Consider the following 25,824-nt stretch of genomic DNA (forward strand, 5'->3'; position numbering starts at 1 on the left):
AAAGTGCAAATCAATCCCGGAACAACAGCAAAGGACCTTGTGAAGATGCTGGAGGAAACAGGTACAAAAGACTACGGTTTGCAACTGCACATGGGGATAAAGATCATACTTTTTGGAGAAATGTCCTCTGGTCTGATGAAACAAAAATAGAATTGTTAGGCCATAATGACCATCGTTATGTTTGGAGGAAAAAGGGGGAGGCATGCAAGCCAAAGAACACCATCCCAACCATGAAGCACGGGAGTGGCAGAATCATGTTGCACTTCACAAAATAGATGGCTTCATGAAGCAGGAAAATTATGTGGATATATTGAAGCAACATCTCAAGACATCAGTCAGGAAGTTAAAGCTTGGTCGCAGATGGGTTTTCCAAATGGACAATGACTCCAAGCATACTTCCAAAGTTGTGGCAAAATGGCTTAGGGACAACAAAGTCAACCTATTGGAGTGGCCATCACATTTGTGGGCAGAACTGAAAAAGCATGTGCGAGCAAGGAGACCTATATACCTGACTCAGTTACACCAGCTCTGCCAGGAGGAATGGGCCAAAAGCTTGTGGAAATCTACCCAAAAAGTTTGACCCAAGTTAAACAATTTAAAGGCAATGCTACCAAATACTAATTGAGTGTATGTAAACTTCTGACCCACTGGGAATGTGATGAAAGATGTAAAAGCTGAAATAAATAATTCTCTCCACTATTATTCTGACATTTCACATTTTTAAAATAAAGTCGAGATCCTAACTGAGCTAAGACAGGGAACGTTTACTAGGATTAAATGTCAGGAATTGTGAAAACCTGAGTTTAAATGTATTTAATTACGGTGTATGTAAACCTCCGACATCAACTGTTTTTATGTGATTCAAATATGGCCTTCAACATGACAATCAGTGTGACAACAAAATGTATACTGCAGGCTTAGTTTAGGCCTATGCCTACATTATCCTGTTGCTATTCAAGTTCTGACTGCAATGCAAGTTGGCACATGTTTGGTTTGCTGGGTAATTGCAGCCTCTTCTGCCTCAAATTACTGGCTGGAACACACCCCCTTAACAATAGGGCCAAGCCTACCCTCCACCGCCATATCTCATTTCATCAATCTGCTCCTCTGCAATATACTGTATCACCATGGATGTTTCACAGGAACAAGTTTCTATGACCAGGCACCCTAATCTTCTTCAGCACCTTAATAAGAGAAAAGCAACCGACATGCCAATACCGTATCAACAGACATTTCGTCTCGACATTGAGAAAACTTTGAGGGCTCTTTATGTTGTTGGCACGGTGTTGAAAGTGAACCTAAACAGGTGAGTGTGTGTATCTATGCTAGGCTACTGCACCAATAGATGTCTCCACATTGTAGCCTAAAACACGGTAAAGTGTATGGCAATGTATAGTTTCACCAGTTATATACTGCTATATAAACTATTTGGGGATTATCGCTCAGTAGCCTACCCAAATTTTGCCTGTTCTGCGAACATACATTTTTAGGTTGTAGGGAGGTTCAGAGAATGTTTTTCTATGGTTCCCTAAATGTTTTCCTGAGAGGTTTTATTAACATTCAGATAACTGAAATTCTAGGTTAATTGATTTGATAACATGTTTCAATAAAACTGCTATGTTAATTTGGGTTAACTGTTTTGAACTACAAGCACAGATAGCTCCAAAGCTGTTCATTTTAGTCTATTCAAACAGACCCTAATTTCAAAGAAAACGAGCACTTATTAAGATCAGGTGTGGCCAATTAGTGGGCATGGCCAACACACCTGAACACACTTAACAATATAGAGAATATATATAGTCTTGTTGATGCTGAGTGTATATGTTTTAAATCAAATTCTTACAACATTCTCTATACGTCAATGTTTTCTGGTGTTTTTTATGGAAAGTTGTCTTAATGTTCTGAGAATAATATTGATTTATAAGCTGATTCTGTGAGTGAGTTTATAAGGAAGTGCATTGGAGATCTTGTACCCACTGTGACTATTAAAACCTACCCTAACCAGAAACTGTGGGTAGATAGCAGCATTCGCACAAAACTGAAAGAGCGAACCACAGCATTTAACCATGGAAAGATGACTGTGAATATGGCCGAATACAAACAGTGTAGTTATTCCCTCCGCAAGGCAATCTAACAGGCGTCTTCAATGGCTCAGACACGAGACTTATGTGACAGGGTCTACACGCAATCCTGGACTACAAATAGAATACCAGCTAAGTCACGGACACCGACGTCTTTCTTCCAGACAAACTAAACACCTTCTTTGCCTGCTTTGAGGATAATACAGTGCCACCGATGTGGCCCCCTACCAAGGACTGCAGGCCCTCCCTTGTCTTCTCCATGGCCGACGTGAGTAAGACGTTTAAACGTGTTCACCCTCGCAAGACTGCCGGCCCAGATGACATCCCTAGCTGCGTCCTCCGAGCATGTGCAGACCAGCTGGCTGGTATGTTTACTGACATATTCCATCTCTCCCTATCCCAGTCCGCTTTCCCCACATGCTTCAAGATGGCCACCATTGTTCCTGTACCCAAGAAGTTAAATGTAACTGAACTAAATGACTATCGCCCCATAGCACTCACTTCTGTCATCATGAAGTGCTTTGAGAGACTAGTCAAGGATCATATCACCTCCACCTTACCTGCCAGCCTAGACCAACTTCAATTTGCATACCGCCCCAATAGGTCCACAGACAATGCAATTGCCATCACACTGCACACTGCCCTATCCCATCTGAACAAGAGGGATACCTATGTAAGAATGCTATTCATTGACTACAGCTCAGCATTCAACACCATAATAACCTCCAAGCTCATTAATAAACTTGAGGCCCTAGGTCTCCACCTCGCCCTGTGCAATTGGATCCTGGACTTCCTGACGGGCCGCCCCCAGGTGGTGAAGGTAGGAAACAACATCTCCACTTCGCTGATTGTTAGATTACGTGTTAGATATTACTGCACTGTCAGAACTAGAAGCACAAGTATTTCGCTACACTCGCGATAACATCTGCTAACCATGTGCATGTGACCAATAACCTTTTATTTTATTTTGAATTGAACATGTGGTTCTCAGAATATTATGCACTAGCTGGATAGTTTGTCCCAGGTTTGGAGGCGCACAGTACTGAATTGCTTTATTTCTTTAAGTGAATTGATTCTAATAATTTAATAGCTTTATAATCTTATTCCACGTGTAGTTCCTGCAGTGATAATAGGTTTTTAAAAGACTGATTACATCCACTGACTATTTTGTTGTCATTTTACTTCTTGGATATTCCAACTGCAGAAGGATTTGGATGATCATGCCCCAAAATTGGGCTGAAATAACTGTTTGTGAATGGCATTTGTATTCAGAGGAGGAGTCAGACCTCATGTTCCCAACAGACTAAAAAAAAAAAAAAAAAGTTGTCAATTCATATTACTCCATTGCAACTGAATTCAATGGGTTTTATAAGCAGTTATTATGGCCTATGATTTCCAAGTTAACATGATACAAAAAAGTGGTAAGCCCAACACAAATCGCCAACCTGAAGAATTAAACATATTGTGGGACTATCTTGACTACGACTGCAGTTAGTTTATCAGACTCTCCACATGGTATGATTACACAGCAGATACAGATGGTTTCACAGCATTGGTGTGTAACAACTTCCACTTCTTGTTAAGAACTTCTCTTTTTGCTATTGTTCAGAGTAGCCTAGGCTCTGTTGTTCGGGCGAATACTATCCCTCCCCCACAAACCTAATGTTCCTTTGGTGTGAACCACCTCCTGGGCTCTGTCACGGATCCCCCCTACTGCTGCTCATTCCGTTCACCAGCGTTCACCAGCTCCGGAAGTCTACGTCACCGGCTTTCTAGGCGTCACTGAATTGGATTCATCACCACAAACCTCGGACTGTCTTGTCTCATTACGCACACCTGGTTCCCATTCCCCCTGATTAGTATGTTATATATGTGCCCTCTGTTCCCCATTGTCCTGGTTGATTATTGTCACATATCCGTTCTTCTTGTGCTCTGCTGTATCCGCTTTCATGCCACGTGTTTTTGTGCAGTTGTTATTACTGGTCTCGTCCCGTGTATTATTTAGAGGTTTGCACCTCATTCTTTTGTTTGGGTTACATCCCTGTGTTATATATACGTGTTTGTTTTGGGCTTCGTCCCCGTCGTTTTCATGACGTAAAAAACCCTATTACGTATTCCTGCGCCTGTCTCCTATCATTATACAGCGTGACAGCCTCAGTCTGGACTCCAGGTGTTAGGTTTTACAGCTAAGCCTAATGTTTAGAAACAAGTGTCATACTGAGTGTAACAACTCGGGATGTTGGTTGATACTTAGACATATGTACAATCCTTTTTGCCAGTATTCTTGTGTAGGTTGACAGTCCAGTATTTCACCCTCTTTGGTACTTTACTCATGTAGAAGACATCATACCTCTACCATTACTATAGCGATGTAACTTTAGAACTAGCACTGCCACCTCTTGCTTCTGGAAATAGGGGATAATGAACTGCACTCACTGCTGGTGCTCCACTGCACTATAGGTACGTCCTCTTGTGTTTTCGCTGTTATTGCTATAGATTTGTATAAGAAAAGTATCAGGCTGTGATGTGTAACTGTCACATGTATTTATTGTTCCCCAAGGAGTGCCCCTCCTACCTCCAAGTACTTCTCTGTGCAATGCAGTCCCAGAGTGCAGTACAGGATCACCCCACCCCCACTAGAGAGTGGGACCCTCCCCACCTCTCTCAATGGTAATACAATGCTTCTTATCACCATGGACACTGCCAGTGAAGTGGGAAATGATAGCAAGGTAAATAAAGTAGGCCACTCCCACAGCCATGATAGCTATACTCTTAGAAAAAAGGTGCTATCTAGAACCTAAAGGGGTTATTTGGCTGTCCCCGAAGGGGAACCCTTTGAAGAGCCATTTTTGGTTCAAGGTAGAACCTTATTGGATTCCATTTAGAACCCTTTCCCCAGAGAGTTCTACATGGAACCCAAAAGAGTTCTACCTTGAAACAAAAGGGTTCTCCTAAGGCGACCCTGGAACCCTTTTTTCTAAGAGTGTACCCTGATCTTATTCATAGAATCCTGAGGTGAATATTTCCACTTGGGACTGAACACGCTACAGTGAATTATGTTAATAAGAAAAACAAATCAAGTATTTGCTGCTCCTACGCCTCTTAAGAGAGGCGTGCAAACCACACTGAAATAATGCAAATGTGGCACTCAACCTGATACCAGAGAGATGTCAAACAGTGGAAAGTGATGTGGTTAATCACAGTGCCAATTCTATTGATAAGGAATTGAAGGACACCTTTAGTCAGTTCCAGAATGGGCCAGTTGTTTAGAAATTATGTACTGTACATATCTGGACATGAATATATCATAGAAGACCCCATCAAAACACAACCACTGCTTAGTCACCAGTGTTCTAGATGTTTAACTTTGTAAACGTTGTCCTTTGTTGTGCAGCTATCGGTCATGTATTATGGAGAGAAGACGGAGGTGTTAGGGAAAGCTGTCGTTCACCTCACCGCTGTTGGTATGTTGTGTTATGCTTAGGACAGGAGAGCACACCCATATAAACTACCACCCTCCCCCACCTTCAAAGCATACCTTTGTGAATGTCATTTGTACATTTTGATATTTCACTTGAGACCCCAAAGCAGCTCATGAGCTTCAGTGACACCCAGGGCCTCTCTGTCTTGTAGAGATTTCTCTGGATGTAGATGCTGATCGAGATGGCCAGGTGGAGAGGAACAACCCCAACAAGGTGGGTTATGTCTGCTGGGTCCGTCCAGGCAGGTCTCTTTCAGCTCAGAGGTCACTATCTTTGTTTCTTAACACAGCAGGGTACATAAGGAGACGTTCTAACATGAATAGGCATGTCAGAAGACTAGTGTTCATGCTGTTTTCCAAAACACAAAGGAAGATTGCCAAGGCACTTCTAGCTAATTCTGTCAACTCACACAGGGCACAGCCTTCCACTGATATTAATAGGTACATCAAAATACTGTTCATACTATATTCCTGGAAGTGGGAACATTTTTTGAAGGTTGTTTTTCAGCTGTAAATCTAATCTAACCTCATGGAAACACATTGGGAAAAGCTCATTCGGCAGGGCGGTGTTAGTTCTTGTTTTTGAAAGACAGTGTTTATCTCTCTGCAGGGATCGTGGATGTGGGGGCCTAATGGCCATGGTGCCATCCTACTGGTCAACTGTGACTCAGAACACACCTATGGGAAGAGGCGGGACAGTGAGTGTGCTGAGGTCACGAGAGTCTCAGGTATATAACAACAGCCAAGTCATCCTGGCCCACTGAGCTGACTGGCTGACAGTGCTGCAGGCATTGCAATAAATCAACATTTTAAAGGCTGCAGGTCTGTGTTTTGTGTGTAGTCAGCAGAGAGGAGCAGTAGGGATGTGTGTATTTGTGTTAGCTAAACACAAACTGCCTGAGCTAGGGGTGTGTCTGGTGTGGTTTGATGGTTCCTTCACGACCACTATCCTTCTAGGATAAGTAGTTGTATTACACACTGTCATACCTATGTGTTTTTTAACCTTTATATAACTAGGCAAATCAGTTAAGAACACATTTTTATCTACAATGATGGCCTACCAAATCCTGGGAGCCACATTGAGATGAGGTCACATTGATTATGACATTGATGGGTTGACACTTGATGTACAATAATGTCAGTATTTGTGAAATGTCAGATCTGAAAGACATGTCCCCAATGGTGCTGCGGACCAGTGGCCCTGCCAAGCTCCCAGAGGGCTACAAGCTGACCATGCACATCTCCCAGGGGGATGCAGAGAGTGTCAGGGTCTTCAGAACCAGGTCCACAGCAGGCATGCACCAAACACTGAGTGAGTCAAGGACATTTTGTCCAGTCAGATCTTTTGTGTTCTTGTGGCTGTCCATGCATGTATAATGTGCATACAATAGGATTTTAATGCTGTGTATGCATATAAATGGAGATACATTTGATCCTCATTATAAAACATGATTTACTGCTGCAGAAAACCTGTTCTACAAGAGCTTTGTGAAGGACTACCCGCTGGTGCTGGGCAGTGAGGATTTGTCCAAGGAGGTCCCGTACCTCGGGGGAAACGCTGAGATGAATTTCTACGTTGAGGGCCTGAGATTCCCTGACAAAGACTTTGAGGGCCTCATCAGCATCAGCCTCAGCCTGCTGGAGCCCAGCTCTCCGGTACATTGAAACTATTTCACTGTTCCTAGTTTAAAACTTCAAAGGGTATATACTGTACCTCTGTCGTGGAATCTATCATTCATGTTTTTGTTCCGTTATTTTGCCAGGGCTTCCCTGAGACGCCTATCTTTACAGACAGGGTGGTGTTCCGTGTGGCTCCCTGGATCATGACACCCAACACACTCAACCCTGTGGAGGTCTTTGTCTGCAGGTGAGAGATGATGATGATTGATGTTTGTTGTTGGAAATTGATGTTGATGGAAATAATGATGGCGCTGTCTGTAAACTTATTCTGACAACTGTTTCTGTGCATTTGGTTACCCAGCACATCTGATAACTACCAGTTCCTAAAGGGAATGAGGAGGCTGGTGGAGAACAGTGGGTATAAGCTGAAGGTTTGTCATGAGTACATGAACAGAGGAGACCGCTGGATGCAGGTAAGCAGTGAGATTCAGCTCCTAGCCTTTCATGTAGCTTTGCGCATTTGACCGTTTTCCAATTCCAATTTGTTTAAAACACGATATTGTCAGTCTTGATTCAGCTCCTAGCCTATCATGCACTTTTGTGCATTTGAACTTTTTTCAATTCCAACCTTTTTTAAACACCATTTATTTCACATCCTTTTACATCAATGTAAATCATTGTCAGTCTTGTCTCTCGGTTTTAAATAAAAGAAATCAGAACATAGACCAGTGTCTTTGTTTCTAACTGCATAACAAATATAGAAATATAATAGACATGTAAAGAAGGTTTCTCTCTCAGGATGAGATAGAGTTTGGCTACATTGACTCTCCTCACCAACATTTCCCTGTTGTGCTGGACTCCCCCCGAGACGGAAAACTACAGGATTTCCCTTATGATGTGCTACTGGTAAGAAAAGGCATTCACCACACCTGCAGTTAAAATGTTCTTATTTCCATACTGTCAGGGATGTGGTGGAACTCTTTCTCAACCTCTCTCTGCCTGGTGCCCTCAGGGCCCAGACTTTGGCTATGTGACGAGGACAGCATATGATGAGGAAGTGAGCAGCCTGGACTCGTTTGGTAACCTGGAAGTTAGCCCTCCAGTTATTGTAAATGGAAAAATCTACCCTCTGGGCAGGATCATAATTGGAGTGGCTTTCCCCACGTGAGTGTAACTTGCTTCAGTGGAAGAGTCTGGTTTTTAGATACCAATATTTGCCTTTATTCCAAAGTTGATTGACTTATTAAATAAAGTTGATGCTTCTTCCTTCTTTAAATCTCTTGCTAATGATTCATGAATATTTAGAATATGATATGATATGGCTGTGAGCAGTGGTGATAAGGCTGTTTAACTTTTCAGGGCAACCAAGGGCCGCAACATGACAAAAGTAGTGCAAGACTTCCTTTGGGCACAGAAAGTCCAGGAGCCCATTGCACTGTTCTCTGATTGGCTTCTGGTTGGGCATGTGGATGAATTCATGACTTTTGTTCCAGCTCCTGACAAAAAGGTAAAACAATATTGTCAAAGTATAGTTGCCCGCTCCAGTAGAACATGTGAGTAAATACACTGTGTTCTTTAATATAGAGTAGAAATGACGGCGAGCAAAGAATTGTTAATGCCTTCCATTTGCACAAAATATTTAGACATGACGCAGGCTGTGGCTGCCATGTGGTTTATGTGATAATGTAAAGCTGTCAGGAAGTCAAATGAAGCGCACAGCCAATGTTGTCTTTGTCCTCTGTTTCTCTGTGTAGGGATTCCGGCTGCTGCTCGCTAGCCCTGACGCAGGCTACAAACTTTTCAGGGGCTTACAGAACGACGGGCATGGACAAGCCAAAATGTTTGACGGTAGGATTTCAGTTAAGGGTCTAATTTCAGTGTGTATCACCACAGTTACAACTGTATCAGTGGAGGCTCTTCAGAAGATGGTGTAGCGGTATTTATTAGAGAGGGGTAAAGAATGATTTTGTTCGGGCGCCAGGCAGGTATTAACCATGCCGATAGGAAAATAGTAGAATAGAGAGAGTACCACTACCAGACCCACACACATCAGCAGAAGAGACTGCCTAGAGTGTAGCCTGTTTACCAGATAGCCAGTGGAGAGAAAAAAAAGAATATACACAATATAAAACCCACATCACAGCACAGGGGTAACCCCAACATGAATACCTCATACAATAATAATAATACTAATAATGGCAGAGCAATTTAACAGCAACTTCATACAAGAAAGAACCCAGTCATCAACAGAGGATTTGCAATATGTATTATCGTCCAGTGGAGGAGTGCAGAGGGTATGAATGTGGGGGGTGTTCATTGACACAACAAAGGCCTTAAAAATGTCCACAATCTTCTCGGCCACATGTCATTAGTACACCTCAATACAGTTCACATAACAATGCATAGCCATGCCTGGCCAGTAAACCACCTCTTGTAGTCTTCGATAAGTTTCCAAGATAGCCACTCATGGGATTGTCATAAACTTGGATTATCTGGTCACTCAATGTAGAGGGAATGAAGACGCGATAATGGGTACTGTGTATTCCATCTCCTCTTGGAGTATTTCGATACACTTTATCCTGAATTATGCTATACGTATCATTGAAGCGACTCTTCTTCAGACAGACTCTTGTGGATCACCATGATGGCAGCATCCTTCTGCTGTGCTCTCTCCATACACTTTCATCATCCAGAGGAAAATAATCATCCAGACATTTAGCGGTAGTATAAGTACTGCACAAGGGAGGACAAACATTGGCAGTCTCTGTAATCCGAGAAAGGGCATCTGGTACAACGTTCAGTTTTCCTTTGCGATACTCAATGATGAAGTCAAACTTCTGCAGTCTGATAGACCAGCGAATAAGACAGCTGTTGGTCTTGCCTGATGCCAGAACCCACTGCAGAGCAGCATGGTCTGTGACAACGGTGAAGATCTTTGCCTCCAAGTAGTAGCTCCATTTCTCCAAAGCCCAGACCACAGCGAGGCACTCCCTTTCAGTCATTGAATAATTCCTCTCGGCAGAATTAAGGGTGCGACTTGCATAGGCAAGAACTTCTTCTGTTCCAAGTCCTGTTTGTTGAGCCAAGACTGCTCCAAGTCCTGTTTGACTTGCATCCGTGTACACAATGAAATGAGCATTCAGGTTAGGATGTCCAAGCACTGGAGGAGTAATTAGACTGTTTTTGAGTGCTTTAAATGCACTTTGGCATGCAGGGGTCCATTGGAATTTCACCTCTTTCTTAAGGTGGTTGAGGGGTTCGGCTACCTTTGAAAAGTCAGGCACAAACCTGTGGTGGCATACACAGAAAACCGCTGAACAGCCTTGAGGGATGTGGGAATTGGGAATTCCTGCACGGCTGCATCTTTGGCTGGATCTGCATGGATACCTTCAGCATTAACCACATGACCAAGGAACTTGAGTTCTGGCAGACAGAAACGACACTTCAAGTTCAAGGTCAAACCTGCAGCCTTTAGTCTGTCGAAGACGGACTGCATGTCTTGCAGATGATCCGCGATAGAGGAAGAGTAGATTATGATGTCATCCAGATACACAAGACAATTTATACCCCTCAGATCTCCCAGGACAGTCTCCATCAACCTTTGGAAGTTTGCTGGAGCATTCTTCAAACCAAAAGACATGACTTTGAAGGAGTACAAACCAGCAGGGTTGACAAAGGCAGTCTTATCCTGACTAGCAGGATCCATTGACACCTGCCAATAGCCACTGTTCAGATCCAGATTACTAAAGATGGATGCTCCTGCCAGAGATTCCAGTATGTCATTTATGTTTGGTAGAGGGTAGGCATCGCTTTCTGTTATGGCATTCGGCTTCCTGCAGTCCACACAGAATCTATATCCACCATCTTTCTTAGGAATCAGGACAACCGGAGAAGCCCATCCGGAAAAAGGTTCCACAATTCCATTCTCCAACATGCTTTTGAGCTGTTCATTGAGAATTGCCAGTTTGGCGGGGCACAGCCTGTAGGGACGCTGCCTAATGGGGACCTCATGCTGGGTATAGATTTTGTGTTTGAAGACTGTTGTACGGCCGAGTGTAAGAGTACAGACCTCCCTGTTCACGTCCAACATCTGGGAGAGCTGCCACCTTTCATCATCCGACAGACATGCCTGTTCCACTGCTTGTTTGATGTAGAAATTCGCATCAGGTTTGTTTTTGCTCTCGGATAGAAGAGGGGGGGAGGGTACGGCGGTACTCAGGGTGATAGCTGGGTTCTCAGACTTCACTGGTGGAACATGTTTTTGTCTTTTTATATTTTCTCTGACTTGACCTTGTCCGGACTCTGCATAATGTAGCAGGCTCAAGCCTGAAATCAGTGCATTACTAGGTTGAAATGGATGAGGCTGAGAATAGTCAGAGTGCAGCCGATAGGAGGGTTCGGACATCGAGATGGTCAGTCCACTGAAGAACAGGAAGTCTAGGCCAAGGACTACAGCAAATGCAAGGCTTGAATCTGCAAGAATAGCCACAGGAAGGTTAATAGTCTCACCATGCAGTTTTATTATTATACTAATCCAGCCCAAGGGGGTGGTAGGTTCTCCATTGGCCAAGTACAGTGGTCCCTCCTCCCATGTTCATAGCTCCTCATGAGGTAATGCCATGTTCCGCCACAGGGCCTCTTGCATCAGGGTGTAAGATGCCCTTGTGTCGATTATGGCCTTCCCTCTCCAGATCGTAACAGTCAGAGGAACCAATAGTTGTTGCGGAATAGGAATAAGACTGCTAGCTGTGCTGTCTAAAGGCTTCATGGTGGGCATTAAGGCTGACCCAATTGTATGCAAGCCACCACGCCTGTCTAGACTTTCAGTCTTCGGTCCTTTCTGACCTTTTCCTGAATCCTGATGTTGGACATAGAGTGGGCAAGAATCTGGAGAATGTTGGACTTTACACCTCCAACACATAACTGGACTTTTGTCCTGGATCTTGGGTACAAATATCTGAGAAGGTTTAGCCCCAGGAGAGTTATGGGTATACTGGGATGGGGGAACAGTGTTTTTAGTTTGGAGGTGGTGCTTCCAGTCCTTCTCTGAGTCCCAAGACGCACCAGATCATCCACGTTCTGCACACGTTCTCGAAGTTGAATAGCAAGGCGGGGAACCAAGGAGTTTGACCATCTCCTGCTCAGTAATGTCAGCCTTCCATCTCCTACATAGAACTCGATAGGAGAAGGCAAAGTCCCGTATTGGCTCTGCTTCCCCCTGGACTCTGTTACGAACACGTTCCGCCAGTTCATCCCCATAGTCCTCTGAGAGGAAGGCTAAGAGGAATATTTTTTGAAACTCCTCCCAGGTTGACACATGTTCACGGGCTATCTCCCACCAGTCTCTTGCTGTACCATGGAGAACACTGCAGAGGGTAGCAAGAACCTCCAAGTCAGTAAGGGGCCGGACAGAAAGAAAATCATTACACTTAGATAAGAAAAACAGTGGATCAACATCATCTTCTGGGCTGCCAAAAGTGGGGAAAAGTAGTTTGATAGGGAGGGAGCACTCTAGAGGAGGCATGACAGTGGCAGTTCTGTTGTTTAACAGTATCTTCAGAGGGGTTTTTGTAGTACTACCTGTTCCTATTCCATTACTGGCCAAGCCAGTGGCAGAGGTAAAACCTGAGGGAGGTGCAGAAGATTTGTCCAGAAGGGAAAGCGCTGCATTACCTCCTGGTGCAGCACTTCCAGTTGAAGATCTGTGGCCTTCTGTGCTTTTTCCATCTCATTAACAGTGTCCTTTTGAGTCTGTTCAATCAAACATCGTAATTCCCCTGTGAGAGAGTTCTTAATGTCCTCCATAACTTCCTTCAGATAAGAACACTCCCTTCACAAGAGGCTGACTCCTCTGCGCTCTGTTTTTGTTCCTCCTTAAGATAGAAACTAACCATCATCAAGTCATAATCTATTTGTGTTTTGAACCGGTGCAGTTTTCCTTGAATATCCTGCTTCAGAGAATCTTGTAAATACTTCTGTCTCTGAACAATTTGTTGTTGGTTTTCCTCCATTTGACAGGCAAGGTAATCCAACCTCCGCTGCACATCTGTCTGATGAGCCTCCACACATTCACTGAGTTTGCGAATGGCATTCTCCTGCATTGTCAAACTATGATTGGTGTGTGTCCATAGATCTATTTGTCCAGTGATCACAGAGACACCTCTCCCAGTCTCTCTGGACAGGGTAACAGGAAAAGGTTGAGGGGAGGGTAATGGTGGAGATGTTATAGGTGAGCCAGAAGCCTGGGGATTAGGGGCAGTGCTATCCAACTCCATTAGTTCATAGAGTCCTTCCACAATGAAAGAATCCCGAACATGATTACCATCAGGTGTGTCCACATTGACACAGTAAGGGATTCCAACAAAATACATGATTCAACCTTGTGTGGATGGTGTCATGAGTGTTTCTCTTCAAGTCCCTGTTTGGGTGCCAATTCTGTAGCGGTATTTATTGGAGAGGGGTAAAGAATGATTTTGTTCGGGCGCCAGGCAGGTATTAACCATGCCGAAAGGAACAGAGTAGAATAGAGAGAGTACCACTACCAGACCCACACACATCAGCAGAAGAGACTGCCTAGAGTGTAGCCTGTTTACCAGATAGCCAGTGGAGAGAAAAAAGAATACACACCATATAAAACCCACATCACAGCACAGGAGTAACCCCAACAAGAATACCTCATACAATAATAATAATAATAATAATAATGGCAGAGCAATTTAACAGCAACTTCATACAAGAAAGAACCCAGTCATCAACAGAGGATTTGCAATAATATGTATTATCGTCCAGTGGAGGAGTGCAGAGGGTATGAATGTGGGGGGTGTTCATAGACACAACAAAGGCCTTAAAAATGTCCAAAATCTTCTCGGCCACATGTCATTAGTACACCTCAATACAGTTCACATAACAATGCATAACTTGCAAGCAACCTCCCTTTTAACTAAAATGTCCACCCAAATACTTCTGGCAGGGCAATAATAGTCCAGCTCTAATGAACTTCAATGGGAAGTGCATTGGAAAAATAGAGAGTCTGTTGCAGGGTAAAGCACTGGAACGATGGAGGGAAGAGAAAAAGAGAAAGAGAACAAGAGAGATCTTAGCTGTGGTCTTCAGGTGTGCCGGTGTGCTGTCTGACTGTCCGCTGGTTTGTTGGTTTGTATGTTAAAGCTTTGCAACAATGTTGCTACTAATCCATGTGATCCATAACGGGCGAGGTCCCAAACGAAAACAACCACGACCTAGAGCGATTACACCGATGATTGAGTTAAATACTTTATAAACTACACACGCTGAAAACAAACAAAACTTCTGCAGCACAGCCCACACAATCAAACTGTCCGCCACCCAAGAGCTCCTCCCCAAAGAGCTGAATGAGCTCTCTTTATTTCCTCCTTCCTTACTGCTCATGCGCTCTTAAAGTGGCAGTGCACGGTGAAGGCTCCGTACAGATTTCGCCACAATGGAGGACTATCCTCAGTGAATTTCATAAAAAGGAAAATAATGAGAGCGAGAAGTAATTATAGTAATTAAAGGGATCATGCTGTTTGTATGTGGCTGCTCTGGAAAGTGAACTGTGCCTATAGAAAGTGAACTATGCTTAACGACATAGATTAGGAATCACTGGCCACTTTAAGGAAATGAAACACTAGCCACTTTAATAATGTCTCCTTATCTTGCATTACTCATCTCATGTGTAAACTGTACTCTATATTATTCTACGGTATCTTAGTCACTTTAGTTGTTTGTAAACATTGCATCACCCATCTCATATGTATATACTCTATACTATGCCACTGTAGGGGCGGCAGGTAGCCTAGTGGTTAGAACGTTGGACTAGTAACCGAAAGGTTACAAGATTGAATCCCTGAGCTGACAAGGTAAAAATCTGTCATTCTGCCCCTGAACAAGGCATCAGCATTTGTGGGTTTGATTATAGGCTCCAGATACTCTACTAGTCTGAAGAAGGCCAGTTGTATTGCTTCTTCAATCAGAACAACAGTTTTCAGCTGTGCTAACATAATTGCAAAATGGTTTTCTAATGATCAGTTGGCCTTTTAAAATGATCAACTTGGATTAGCTAACACAACGTGCCATTGGAACACAGGAGTGATGGTTGCTGATAATGGACCTCTGTACGCCTATATAGCTATTCCATAAAGAAATCGGCCTTTTCCAAGTACAATAGTAATTTACAACAATGTCTACACCATATTTCTGATCAATTTGATGTTATTTTAATGGACAAAAAAATGCTTTTCCTTCAAAAACAATGACATTTCTAAGTGACTCCACACATTCGAACAGAGGTGTATATATTGTCTTAAACCATTCTTTACTTAGATTTATCTGTATTTTGGGTATATGTTATGAAACTGTTAGATATTACTGCGCTGTCGGAGCTAGAAGCACAAGTATTTCACTACACCCGCAATAACATCTGCTAAACAAATGTATGTGACCAATACAATATTTAGGCAAGTCAGTTAAGAACAAATTCTTACATTCAAAGAAAACCTACCCCAGCCAAACCCTGACAATGCTGGGCCAATTGTGCACCGCCCTATGGGACTCCCAATCACAGCCAGATGTGATGAAGCCTGGATTTGAGCCAGGGACTGCAGTGATACCTCTTGCACTTAGATGCAGTGCCTTAGACCGCAGCTCCACTCGGGAACCCAAGATTTGATTTGATTTGTATGTGATCAGAGGTGTATTCATTCTGTTGAAAAGCTTTACTGAAACGGAATGAAATGTGGATGAACATACCTGAATTTGTCTAATATAAACTCTTGTTTGCAACTGTTGGACTAATGATTACACCCTAGATCAGCTAGATACAGGCAGTACTGAATGTGCCAATGTCTGTCACCTTGATTACTCACAAAATTCTCTTTACTTGTGCATCTACGTTCATAGGCAAAGTTGTAACAACCTCGTTGGGTATAGGGAACATTTGAGTATCAAGTAGCCTTAACCTATCAATGTTACATTGAGCTGGGTGAATGGAATACATAATACTGTGTGTGTTACTAATTAACACCCACTTCCTTCTCGATCCTAACAGGTCTTGGAGCAGAAAAAAAGATTACAGTAGATGAGATATTGAGTGATGACAAACTCAGAGCAGAAAACAACTATGTCCAGGTGAGGGAAACTAAACGCCAGATGAACTAGTTACTCAGAGAGGCTAGCAGAGCATTGCAGTGCTTGGTGAAATAACCATGTAGATGTTGTGACTGCTGCCGTCCCACAGAGCTGTATAGACTGGAACAGGGATGTCCTTAAGAGGGAGCTGGGTTTAGATGACGATGATATCATTGATCTGCCCATCCTTTTCCATGTGATGGAGGAGAACAGGGCAGTGGCCTATTACCCAGACATGGTGAGCAGACGCAGGTTCTACACTAGAACACCTCCAAACCAAAAGTACTTCCTATTTGATTTGTTATACATTTTACATTACATAATGGCAAAACTCAAAAATGCTGCCAAATCATTTTAGACATTTTGTGATGATTTTCTACATGTGATTAGGAAGTATGCTCAAATCATCTACTACCCAAGTAGCGCAAGAAGCAAATCCTAATTGAGGCATATGTCTCTACCTCCAGGTGAACATGATTGTGTTGGGGAAGAACCTGGGCATCCCTAAACCATTTGGGCCCAAGGTGGATGGCCGCTGTGCCCTGGAGGCAGAGATGACCTCCCTCATGGAGGGCCTGGGACTCCGCTGCACATACATTGATGACTTTGCCTCCTACCACAAACTGCTGGGAGAGGTTCACTGTGGCTCTAACGTTCGCAGGGAACCCTTCTCCTTCAAGTGGTGGAACCTGGAGATGTGAGGGATTTGGGGCAAGGAATGGTTGTAGTTAGAAAGAGGGAATAAGGCTTGACGTAAACAGCAGCAACATTCGCCAGCAGCAGTCATCTTCAAACAACAACAGTAGTCCTTGTACTGTATTACCCCTTTGTCTTTATTAAACATGTATTTGCCTTTTTTTACAAAAGGATGAAAAGCTATATTTATAAACAAGACTTTCGGACTTTAACAAGGGCTTAAGGAGATTGTCAATGAGAACAGAAATACAATCATCTGAATTAAGCACATTGTAGGCTGAATCTGTTTGGATTGGCTGGGTGCTCAATCCAAGTGTCTTGCATTTACATGTACAAACACAGGTACAGATGAACAGGACCACAGATGAATGTGTAAGTATAATCTGGAGCCACCAGAGGGTGTGATCCAACTATTCAAGCATTTCTGAAGACTTGTGAGTTTTAATACATTTATTTTAAGCTTTGAGATGAAAATTGTGTTTGATATATTTTGAGTTTCAGTGCCTGGAATACACACTGACTCCAAAGGCTCTCTTAAGCTGATGAAAGGTTACTTTCTCATCTTTCCAATCACATTTCAATTACCGGTAATAGTTTTTTGTTGAATCATAATCTTCAGAATGGTGTTTAATAATAAATACATGTCAAACTAACTGTATTTTGATGTAGTGTTCCTTACCTACAGAGATCCTTTAGATTCAACTGAAAGATTTCAAAAGGAGTGTAAAAGGTTTATGCATTCATGCCACAACTGACAAAGTGCAACTAAATTCCATTTGAGCTTTTGTTCATTTAATTGAAATAAAAAGTAATGGAAACTATGCCTTCATATCAGGTATTTTCATTATATAAATCTGAGATGAGGGAAAATGTCTCTAATCAGGAAATGTAAAACATTACACAAGATACAAAGGTTCCATTCATTGAGAGCAGATGTCTACAAATGAATACATATATCTGTTTAGTTTTACATTCAAACCAGTTGGTGATAGATTCCAGTTGGCGATATCCACCATGGGATAGATTCCTTATATGAAGGGGATACCCTCCTACAAAGCAGCTTACTTAACACAATCATTAAAAAGGCCACTTCAAGACTTGCCACAAGTCAGATTTTCAAATGATCAGCAATTAATTGAAAATGTAGTGCCGGTTTCCACGTTACACTTGTATCGCCATATTTCTCTATCGAAACTGATTTGAAGAAATAATGACTCTTTATCTGTCTGCTTTTCTAGAGAAGTTGGACTGGTTTGAAGAAACAATCTATTTCCTGCGTGGTACTGTACAGTTGACATGGTTTTGCAAGCAGATTTACACCACCATGCATACACATCCAAACACATACTTTTAATCAAACTAGAGGTTTTAAAAAATAAACTGAAGACAGTAGTCACTGGACAATAGCTTGGCTTTAGAGGCTGTGTGCTTTGGTTAGGTCACCTTGGAGGAATGTCTGACTGTGTGGTACTATCTACAGTATGGGACAGTGATGAAGACTGATGAGTAATTTAGTTTGGACACCAGACCTTATCGGTAATTCAATACTGCATGTTTTTTTCTCAGTTTATAGGGGCAATCTACGATTGCTACATAGCTTCTTTTTTTAAAACATTTCAATTAATTTTATATACCCATTGATTCTTGAAGAATATTACTTATAAATGCTTCATGCGCTTAGTTCAACTGTCGTACCCCATCAAAACCCCAAACATAAGCGTGTTTTACTCATTAGTTAGTAAACAAGGTAACTGTAAACAAACACTATATAGTCTCAACATGGTTAAAAGTATAATTTTGCAATCATGGATGGTCAGTCCTTGCATCCATAGCTCTGTCTAGGAATTTGAGAGTGGTTACTTTTCGCCAACCCCATCACTCAGCTGGTTATCGAAACAGTGGCGGGGTAAAGACTGTTATTGTTTGAACTGCAGATTACCCCTTTAAATGGCCTGAAATACGTTGACTATAATTATGGAGTCAGTAAAATATTGTCCATTCAACATAAACTGTGAACTGCAATTGTACAGTTTGTCAGGGGAAATGAATAATGGAATCAAAACCAGCAGCAGCATGATGATAAAAGTACCTTCTATCAAAAACATGTAACATTTACTAAAAGTTTTAAGTCAACATCCCCCATTACACTCTTAATTGACCATTAATAAAACACAAGGCTTGGTGTGACATCAAAGGATCCGGGACACCAAGAATAACAAATGTACAGCATCATGGTGGGATGTGAGGTTGATGGGAGCAATAATGTCAGTTCTTCCAACAATGACAACAGGACAACACCCTCTTATCCTCCTCATGCATTCCTCTTTAGCCTAACAGAAAACTTCCCCTAATGCATGATCAACGGATCTCCTGCAACACCAATCTGTCTAATGCTTAAGATCCTCCCCTCACTCCACCTTCAAACCAAAACAAAAACAATGCCATAGAGAGGACAAGGGAGAGTATACTATGAGTTACCACATGAACAGATTTAGGCTTCACAGAGCTCATGGAGCAGAAATATATGTAGGCTAAGCGAGCCAACAGACAACAGCCAGAAGCGATACTGTGTGAGTGGCACTCATTTTGGGAATGGGTGCGGGCTGATCCTCTCCTTCACCCCTCTAGGCATGCTGGGAGTCAGCCACAAAGAGTTGGGATGAGGGAAGGCTGTAAGTGCATGTCCATGGACCTGGCTGTTCAGACTGGACTAGTTTATACCAGGTCTAGCTGTCTGTCCCAGCGACTAGCTCTGCTCCTCCTCTGCATCTGTGGTGGAACACACGTGCGCTTGCTTCATCTCCTGCAGGGGGTGCCTCTTATGGGAATGCTGTGGGAGGAGGAGGGACTGGGGTTAGACACCATCTTTACTACTACAGGTCACACACAAACATCCAAATACAGACATGGGTAACACATGGTCAGTAAGCTACATGTACTGAGTTGAACAACTACAGGTACCTGCTAATGGACATCCATGTACTGATCAATGGGGAGAGGCTAACAGTTCTGGACACAGACACAGAAAGAGAATGACAAGGTTAACAAATACCACAATTACTGAACAACAATGAAGAGGAAAAGTTTAGGGCATTTATACATTTATAAGCAGATTTATAAATGGTTATATATACCTGTATGTAAGCAGAATGAAATCTGTCTTCCAATGTACACAGCTAGTACAGTGAACGAGCAGAGATGTTACAGAGGATCTGATTATTAAATTAGTAAAACCGATCTCACCGATGATGACTTATCCTGTGACCGCTCTGTCTTGTCTCGGCTCTCCGCCTTTTTGAGCTCTTCCCCTTTGCCCCCCTCAGGCTGCTGGGACCGTGCAAGTGCTGTCAGGAAGGGGTAGACAATGGGCCATCATGACAAACAAACTCAACTTTTGGTACCTTATGGCAGTATTGAAAACAATTCATGAAACAACTCACCTGGAGAGCTGCCCTGGCTGGTGGCACTAGTACTGCTCACACTATCCTCTACCCAGGAGACGTACGCAAATGAGTCTCTCTTGTGTGGTGTTCCAGAAAAGGACAGGCTCTCCTGCAACAAACAAAAGCACAACAGAAATTGTCAGGATCTTTAGCTTTTCGTTCATTTTGAGTGTGTCAATATTATATTGACATGACCTCTATGTGATGTGTGCTGTATGCTAGGGATTGACGGTCGAAAAAGAGGGGCACCTACCAGTCCTGTGTCGTACTCTTCGATGCCCTCGTTATCGTGTTCCTCCACCACGCTGGCGAAGCTGCTGGCGTTGGACGAGGAGCGGGACAGATCCTGGGCCTCAGGGATAGAAGGGGCCCTGCAACACATGGCCAAACTACACACCAGGGTTACTCTGACGACTCTAGCACGCACGCACGCACGCACACACACACACACACACACACACACACACACACACACACACACACACACACACACACACACACACACACACACACGTTCTTCAGCATGGGCTTGACAGCACTATTAAGTACTGTCTATTCACCTGTTCTTTGTTGTGGGCATCTCTGGTGAGCTCTGATTAGATGAGTTCTCTGATTTGGGGTCCTGGGAGATGTGTCCACTGTCTGGAGTCCTCTGTGTGCTGGGGGACACTTCCCGACTGAGATAGGAGGGGATAGAGAGGTATCAGGATGGGCTCATAGACATTACTGCTAATCAGTGGAGGCTCCTCAGAGGAGGAAGTGGAGGACCATCCTCTTCTATGTATTTCATAAAAGTAAAAATGATAAAACACTGAAAAGTTATACTTTTTAGATTAAACTACACTACATATATTCACATCACCAAATAATTGATTAAAACACAATGTTTTGCAATGAAGGCTTACAGTACTGTGTAAGGTAGTACCATGGTGTAGCCATACGACAGCTAGCTTCCGTCATCCTCTTGGTACATTGACTTCAATAGAACACCTAGGAAGGAGGCTCTTGGTTCTCACCCCCTTCCATATACTTACACAGTAATTAGGACATCCTCCAACCTATCAGAGCTCTTGCAGCATGAACTGACATGTTGTCCAACCAATCAAAGGATCAGACAAGGAATCTAGTACTGAAAGCATAAGCTACAGCTAGCTAGCACTGCAGTACATAAAATGTGGTGTGTAGTTGACTCAAAGAGAGAGAAAGACAATAGTTTAACCGTTTTGAACAAATGCATTTCTTCAAAAATGAAGGAGAAGCAAGAGAGAGAGAGAGAGAGAGATTTTTTTCACTTTCACTTACTTAGCTAGCAAATGCCTGTGGCCAGTTTAGTTACTCAAACACCCGGCTCAAACAAAGGGATGCTATGCTAGCTAGCTGGCTATGACTATCCAACACAACACTTGAACTCTTCCAAGTCAAGGTAAGGTTGTCAAGGTTTTATTCAAGGTTTTATTCATTTATTGCCACCGGGGCCTGATGGTGTAACTGCTTACTGACTATACACTAACGTTACTGCATGATTGTAGCAGGTTTACTAATGCACTACATTTACATTACATTTAAGTCATTTAGCAGACGCTCTTATCCAGAGCGACTTAGTTCTATTAGCTATGTTGACTAGGACGTTACTTTAGCTAATATGGGGACAACGATGTAGTATGTGTGTAGTGGTTATGAAATGGTTTGGCTTGGAAAGGTTTTTCCGCCTGGTCACATACAGGTGATGTGTTGTTCATTGAAGTCCACACACAAAGTGAAAAGGTGAGACGAGGAGAGTGCATAGAGGCAAGAAGGAATACAACGAGGCTGCTATGAAAGTGAACTGTGTTTATGCGTGATCAGTGGTGAATTCATTCCGCCGATTCTGTTGAAAAACGTTTCTTTTAAACGGGGGATAAAAATACCTATCAGAGCCCTTGCACCATGAAGTGACATGTTGTCCAACCAATCAAAGAGAATCAGTCTAGTACTGAAAGCATAAGCTTCAGCTAGCTAGCAGTGCAGGGCAAAAAATGTGGTGAGTATTTGACTGGGTTATGATATGAAGGTTTGACTTGGAATATTTTTTTTGCCCGGTCACAGACAGCTGATGTGTTGTGCACTGAAGTCCACAAGCTAAGGGAAAATGTGAGATGAGGAGAGTGCGTAGCTGCGAGAAGAAATTAGACATTGATCAAAAGGATCATGCTGTTTCTATGTGGCTGCTGGGAAAGTGAACTGTGTTTGTGTGTGATCAGGGGTGTATTCATTATGTCGAACAACTTTACTTAAACGGGATAAACATTCCTGAATTTGTCTAATAGAAACACTTGTTTGCAGCTGTTGGACTAATGATTACACCCTAGATAAGCTAAATGCAGACAAGAGTGTGCAAGGCGGTATTGAATGTGTCACTGTCTGTCCATGTGTCACTGTCTGTCATCTCACTTTTTCTTCCGACCTGTGTTTTAAACGTTCATTCATGTAGCAACCTCATGATTGATTTCGGGAAAATTAGAGTATCATGTGGTGGCCTAAACCTATCGATGTTACTGTCACGCCCTAACCGTAGAGATCCTTTTATTCTCTATGTTTGTTTGGTTAGGGTGTGACTCGGGTCGGAAAGTCAACAACCCACTACAAACGGACCAAGCAGCGTGGCCGGGAGGAGCAGACAGAGTGGACAATGGAAGACATTCTGGAAGGAAAGGGATCTTGGGCGTGGGAGGAGATCCTGGCTGGAAATATTCGCCTGCTGTGGAAGCAGGTGGAAGCAGCGAGGAAGGCAGAGGCAGCTAGTAAAGGGGCCCAGTGTTACACAGGGTCACGGCTGGCAAGGAAGACCGCAAGGCCACTCCAAAAAAATGTGTGTGGGGGGCACGCGGTGAGGTTGGCCGAGCTAACTCCCCGTGCTCACGGTAGGGAGGGTGGTACTGGTCAGGCACCATGTTATGCGGTGAAGCGCACGGTGTCTACAGTGCGCATTCACAGCCCGGTGCTGTAATATTCCAGCTCCTCGCATTGGCCGGGCTAGAGTGGGCATCCAGCCAGGACGGTTGGTGCCGGCTCAGTGCTCTTGGCCTCCAGTATGTCTCTTCGGCCCAGGATATCCTCCGTCGGCTCTGCGCACTGTGTCTCCAGTGCGTCTGCACAGCCCAGTGCGTCCTGTGCTAGCACCCCACATATGCCGGGCGAAAGTAACCATCCAGCCAGGACGGGTTGTGCCGGCTCTACACTTGAGACCTCCAGTGCGCCTCCACGGCCCAGTGTATCCGGTGCCTGCTCCACGCACCAGGCTTCCAGTGCATCTCCCCAGTCCGGTGAGACCTGTTCCGGTTACACATACCAGGCCTCCAATATGTCTCCCCAGCCTGGTAAGCCCTGTGGCAGCTCCAAGCACCAGGCTTCCAGTACGTCTCCTCAGTCCGGTGAGACCTGTTCCGGTTACACATACCAGGCCTCCAGTATGTCTCCCCAGCCTGGTAAGCCCTGTGGCAGCTCCAAGCACCAGGCTTCCAGTACGTCTCCTCAGTCCGGTGAGACCTGTTCCGGCTCCACGTTCGAATCCTCCAGTGATTATCCATGGCCCGAAGCCTCCAGTGATGATCCATGGCCCGAAGCATCCACTGATGATCCATGGCACGGAGCCTCCAGTGATCCATGGCACGAAGCCTCCAGTGATGATCCATGGCACGAAGCCTCCAGTGATTATCCATGGCCCGAAGCCTCCAGTGATGATCCATGGCACAAAGCCTCCAGTGATGATCCATGGCACAAAGCCTCCAGTGATTATCCATGGCCCGAAGCCTCCAGTGATGATCCATGGCACAAAGCCTCCAGTGATGATCCATGGCCCGGAGCCTGCAGTGAGGATCCATGGCACAAAGCCTCCAGTGAGGATCCATGGCACGAAGCCTCCAGCGATGATCTGTGGTCCGGAACCTCCAGCGACGATCCCCGGTCCGGAGCCTCCAGCGACCGTCCCCAGTCCAGGGCCTGCGGCGAGGGTCCCCAGTCCGGGGTCGGAGCCGCCACCAAATATAGATGCCCACCAGGACCCTCCCCTATAGTGTCAGGTTTGCGGCCGGAGTCCGCACCTTTGGGGGATAGGGTACTGTCACGCCCCTGACCGTAGAGGTCATTATATTCTCTATGTTTGTTTGGTCAGGGTGTGACTGGGGTGGGAAAGTCTAGGCTTCCTGGTTCTTTGTTTTTGGCCGGGTATGATTCTCAATCAGGGACAGCTGTCTATCGTTGTCTCTGATTGGGAATCATAATTAGGCAGCCTTTTTCCTTTTCTCTTTTCTCATTGGTGGTTGTTTTCTTTGTTAGTGGCAGGTATAGCCTTACAGAGCTTCACGTTCATTTTGTTGTTTATTGTTTTGTTGGCGACATTTAAAAATAAAGGAATGTACGCTTACCATGCTGCACCTTGGTCAGGTAATTTCCTTGATGACGATCTTGACAGTTACATTGAACTGGGTGAATGGAATATGAATGACAGTCACCTAAACATGCTGTAATAGAAATAAGCCGTGCTCATAAACGACACTGACCGCCACTGCCGCTATAATGCATATCAGTTTATCGATGGGAAGAGTCAAACACCAACACGTCTCTCCAGTCACCTGGCATATCTTTGAATGCCTCATCTCTTTACCCCAAAGGTTGTGTGTTCGAATTGCGTCGGTGACAACTTTAGCGTCTTAGCTAATAACCAACTTTAGCTAAACACAATGCATTTTGCAAGTACTTTAGCATGTTAGCTAGCCATACTCTAACCCTAATCTTAACATATCCCTAACCCTTAACCTATCCCTAACCTTAATCTACCATTAACCTGCTGGCTAACATTAGTATGTGTCGCCATGTTATTAACGCAATGGCGACACAGTTGACCGCCATTCAGAGTGACTTGGGGCATTGGACCATACTTCTGGTATGTTTCATTTCTCCATCTCTTTCTATGCTTTCTCTCTGACACCCCATTTTCCTCTTTCTTCTACGGGTAGCTCAAGAAGCCCTCCTCTCACCTCCTCTCCTGCACCTCCTGGATGTTCTCAATCCCGATGGCGCTGCTCCGTCTGGCACTGAAGGGCCCAGACTTCTTCCTGGTGGGGCTCTTCCCAGGAATGATCAGAGACTGGGGAGGAGTGGCAAGGTTAGTCAGCCACAATACTATATTCCTCTAGCATGACTTATGTAGTAAAAGACAGAGGCTACTGTAGGGCTATAATACACGACTCGGTTTGTTTTACATTCAGTGAAAACGTGAACTCCATTCAAATAGGCATTTGTTGAATGGCATTTGTTGAATGTCATTGAGATTCTACAGCACAATGACTCAAATGCCTTCAGTATTTGATACTTGCTATCT

At 43.8% G+C, this 25,824-nt stretch overlaps 2 protein-coding genes across 7 annotated transcripts in view; one reads left to right on the forward strand and one right to left on the reverse strand.

Annotated features, from left to right (window-relative positions):
* The first annotated feature begins 1,085 nt into the window (after positions 1-1,085).
* Positions 1,086-17,675, forward strand: LOC115143295 (protein-arginine deiminase type-2-like). 3 transcript variants are annotated; one of them, XM_029683544.2, is made up of 16 exons: positions 1,086-1,306; positions 4,642-4,810; positions 5,476-5,545; positions 5,715-5,776; positions 6,173-6,290; positions 6,722-6,874; positions 7,028-7,218; positions 7,326-7,429; positions 7,544-7,655; positions 7,981-8,088; positions 8,195-8,346; positions 8,542-8,689; positions 8,937-9,030; positions 16,247-16,326; positions 16,436-16,608; positions 16,794-16,882. In XM_029683544.2, exons 1-16 carry the CDS (start codon positions 1,128-1,130, stop codon positions 16,795-16,797), a joined length of 1,917 nt encoding a protein of 638 aa, XP_029539404.1. In that variant the 5' UTR covers positions 1,086-1,127; the 3' UTR covers positions 16,798-16,882. The 3 variants fall into 3 exon arrangements, with proteins under 3 accessions (XP_029539404.1, XP_029539403.1, XP_029539405.1); XM_029683543.2 differs by having other exon boundaries at positions 1,090-1,306; positions 16,436-16,564; positions 16,794-17,675; XM_029683545.2 differs by lacking the exon at positions 1,086-1,306 and adding an exon at positions 2,923-4,541 and having other exon boundaries at positions 16,436-16,564; positions 16,794-17,675.
* LOC115143293 (rap1 GTPase-activating protein 1-like) overlaps positions 17,195-25,824 on the reverse strand; it is a 73,393-nt gene continuing 64,763 nt past the window's right edge. For 3 of the 4 annotated variants that reach the window (XM_029683541.2, XM_065001894.1, XM_065001896.1), the window contains 6 exons: positions 25,481-25,590; positions 21,026-21,142; positions 20,719-20,854; positions 20,463-20,574; positions 20,266-20,366; positions 17,195-19,852 (listed from right to left, as the gene is read on the reverse strand). In XM_029683541.2, coding sequence (XP_029539401.1) covers positions 19,769-19,852; positions 20,266-20,366; positions 20,463-20,574; positions 20,719-20,854; positions 21,026-21,142; positions 25,481-25,590 — 660 coding nt within the window. In that variant the 3' untranslated portion in view covers positions 17,195-19,768. Of the gene's footprint in view, positions 19,853-19,983; positions 20,032-20,265; positions 20,367-20,462; positions 20,575-20,718; positions 20,855-21,025; positions 21,143-25,480; positions 25,591-25,824 lie in introns of all 4 variants that reach the window. The other variant, XM_065001895.1, reaches the window with a different exon arrangement.

This window comes from Oncorhynchus nerka, linkage group LG15 (genome assembly GCF_034236695.1).
Source record: "Oncorhynchus nerka isolate Pitt River linkage group LG15, Oner_Uvic_2.0, whole genome shotgun sequence".
Classification (NCBI taxonomy): domain Eukaryota; kingdom Metazoa; phylum Chordata; class Actinopteri; order Salmoniformes; family Salmonidae; genus Oncorhynchus; species Oncorhynchus nerka.

What these genes read in the sequence shown, in the direction of transcription:
- LOC115143295 (XM_029683543.2), top strand. Translation starts at nt 1,128, where the DNA reads ATGGATGTTTCACAGGAACAAGTTTCTATGACCAGGCACCCTAATCTT. An exon ending in TGAGGTCACGAGAGTCTCAG is followed by an intron (nt 6,291 to 6,721) that starts GTATATAACAAC and finishes GTGAAATGTCAG; the next exon opens with ATCTGAAAGACATGTCCCCA. An exon ending in GTGGAGGTCTTTGTCTGCAG is followed by an intron (nt 7,430 to 7,543) that starts GTGAGAGATGAT and finishes TTGGTTACCCAG; the next exon opens with CACATCTGATAACTACCAGT.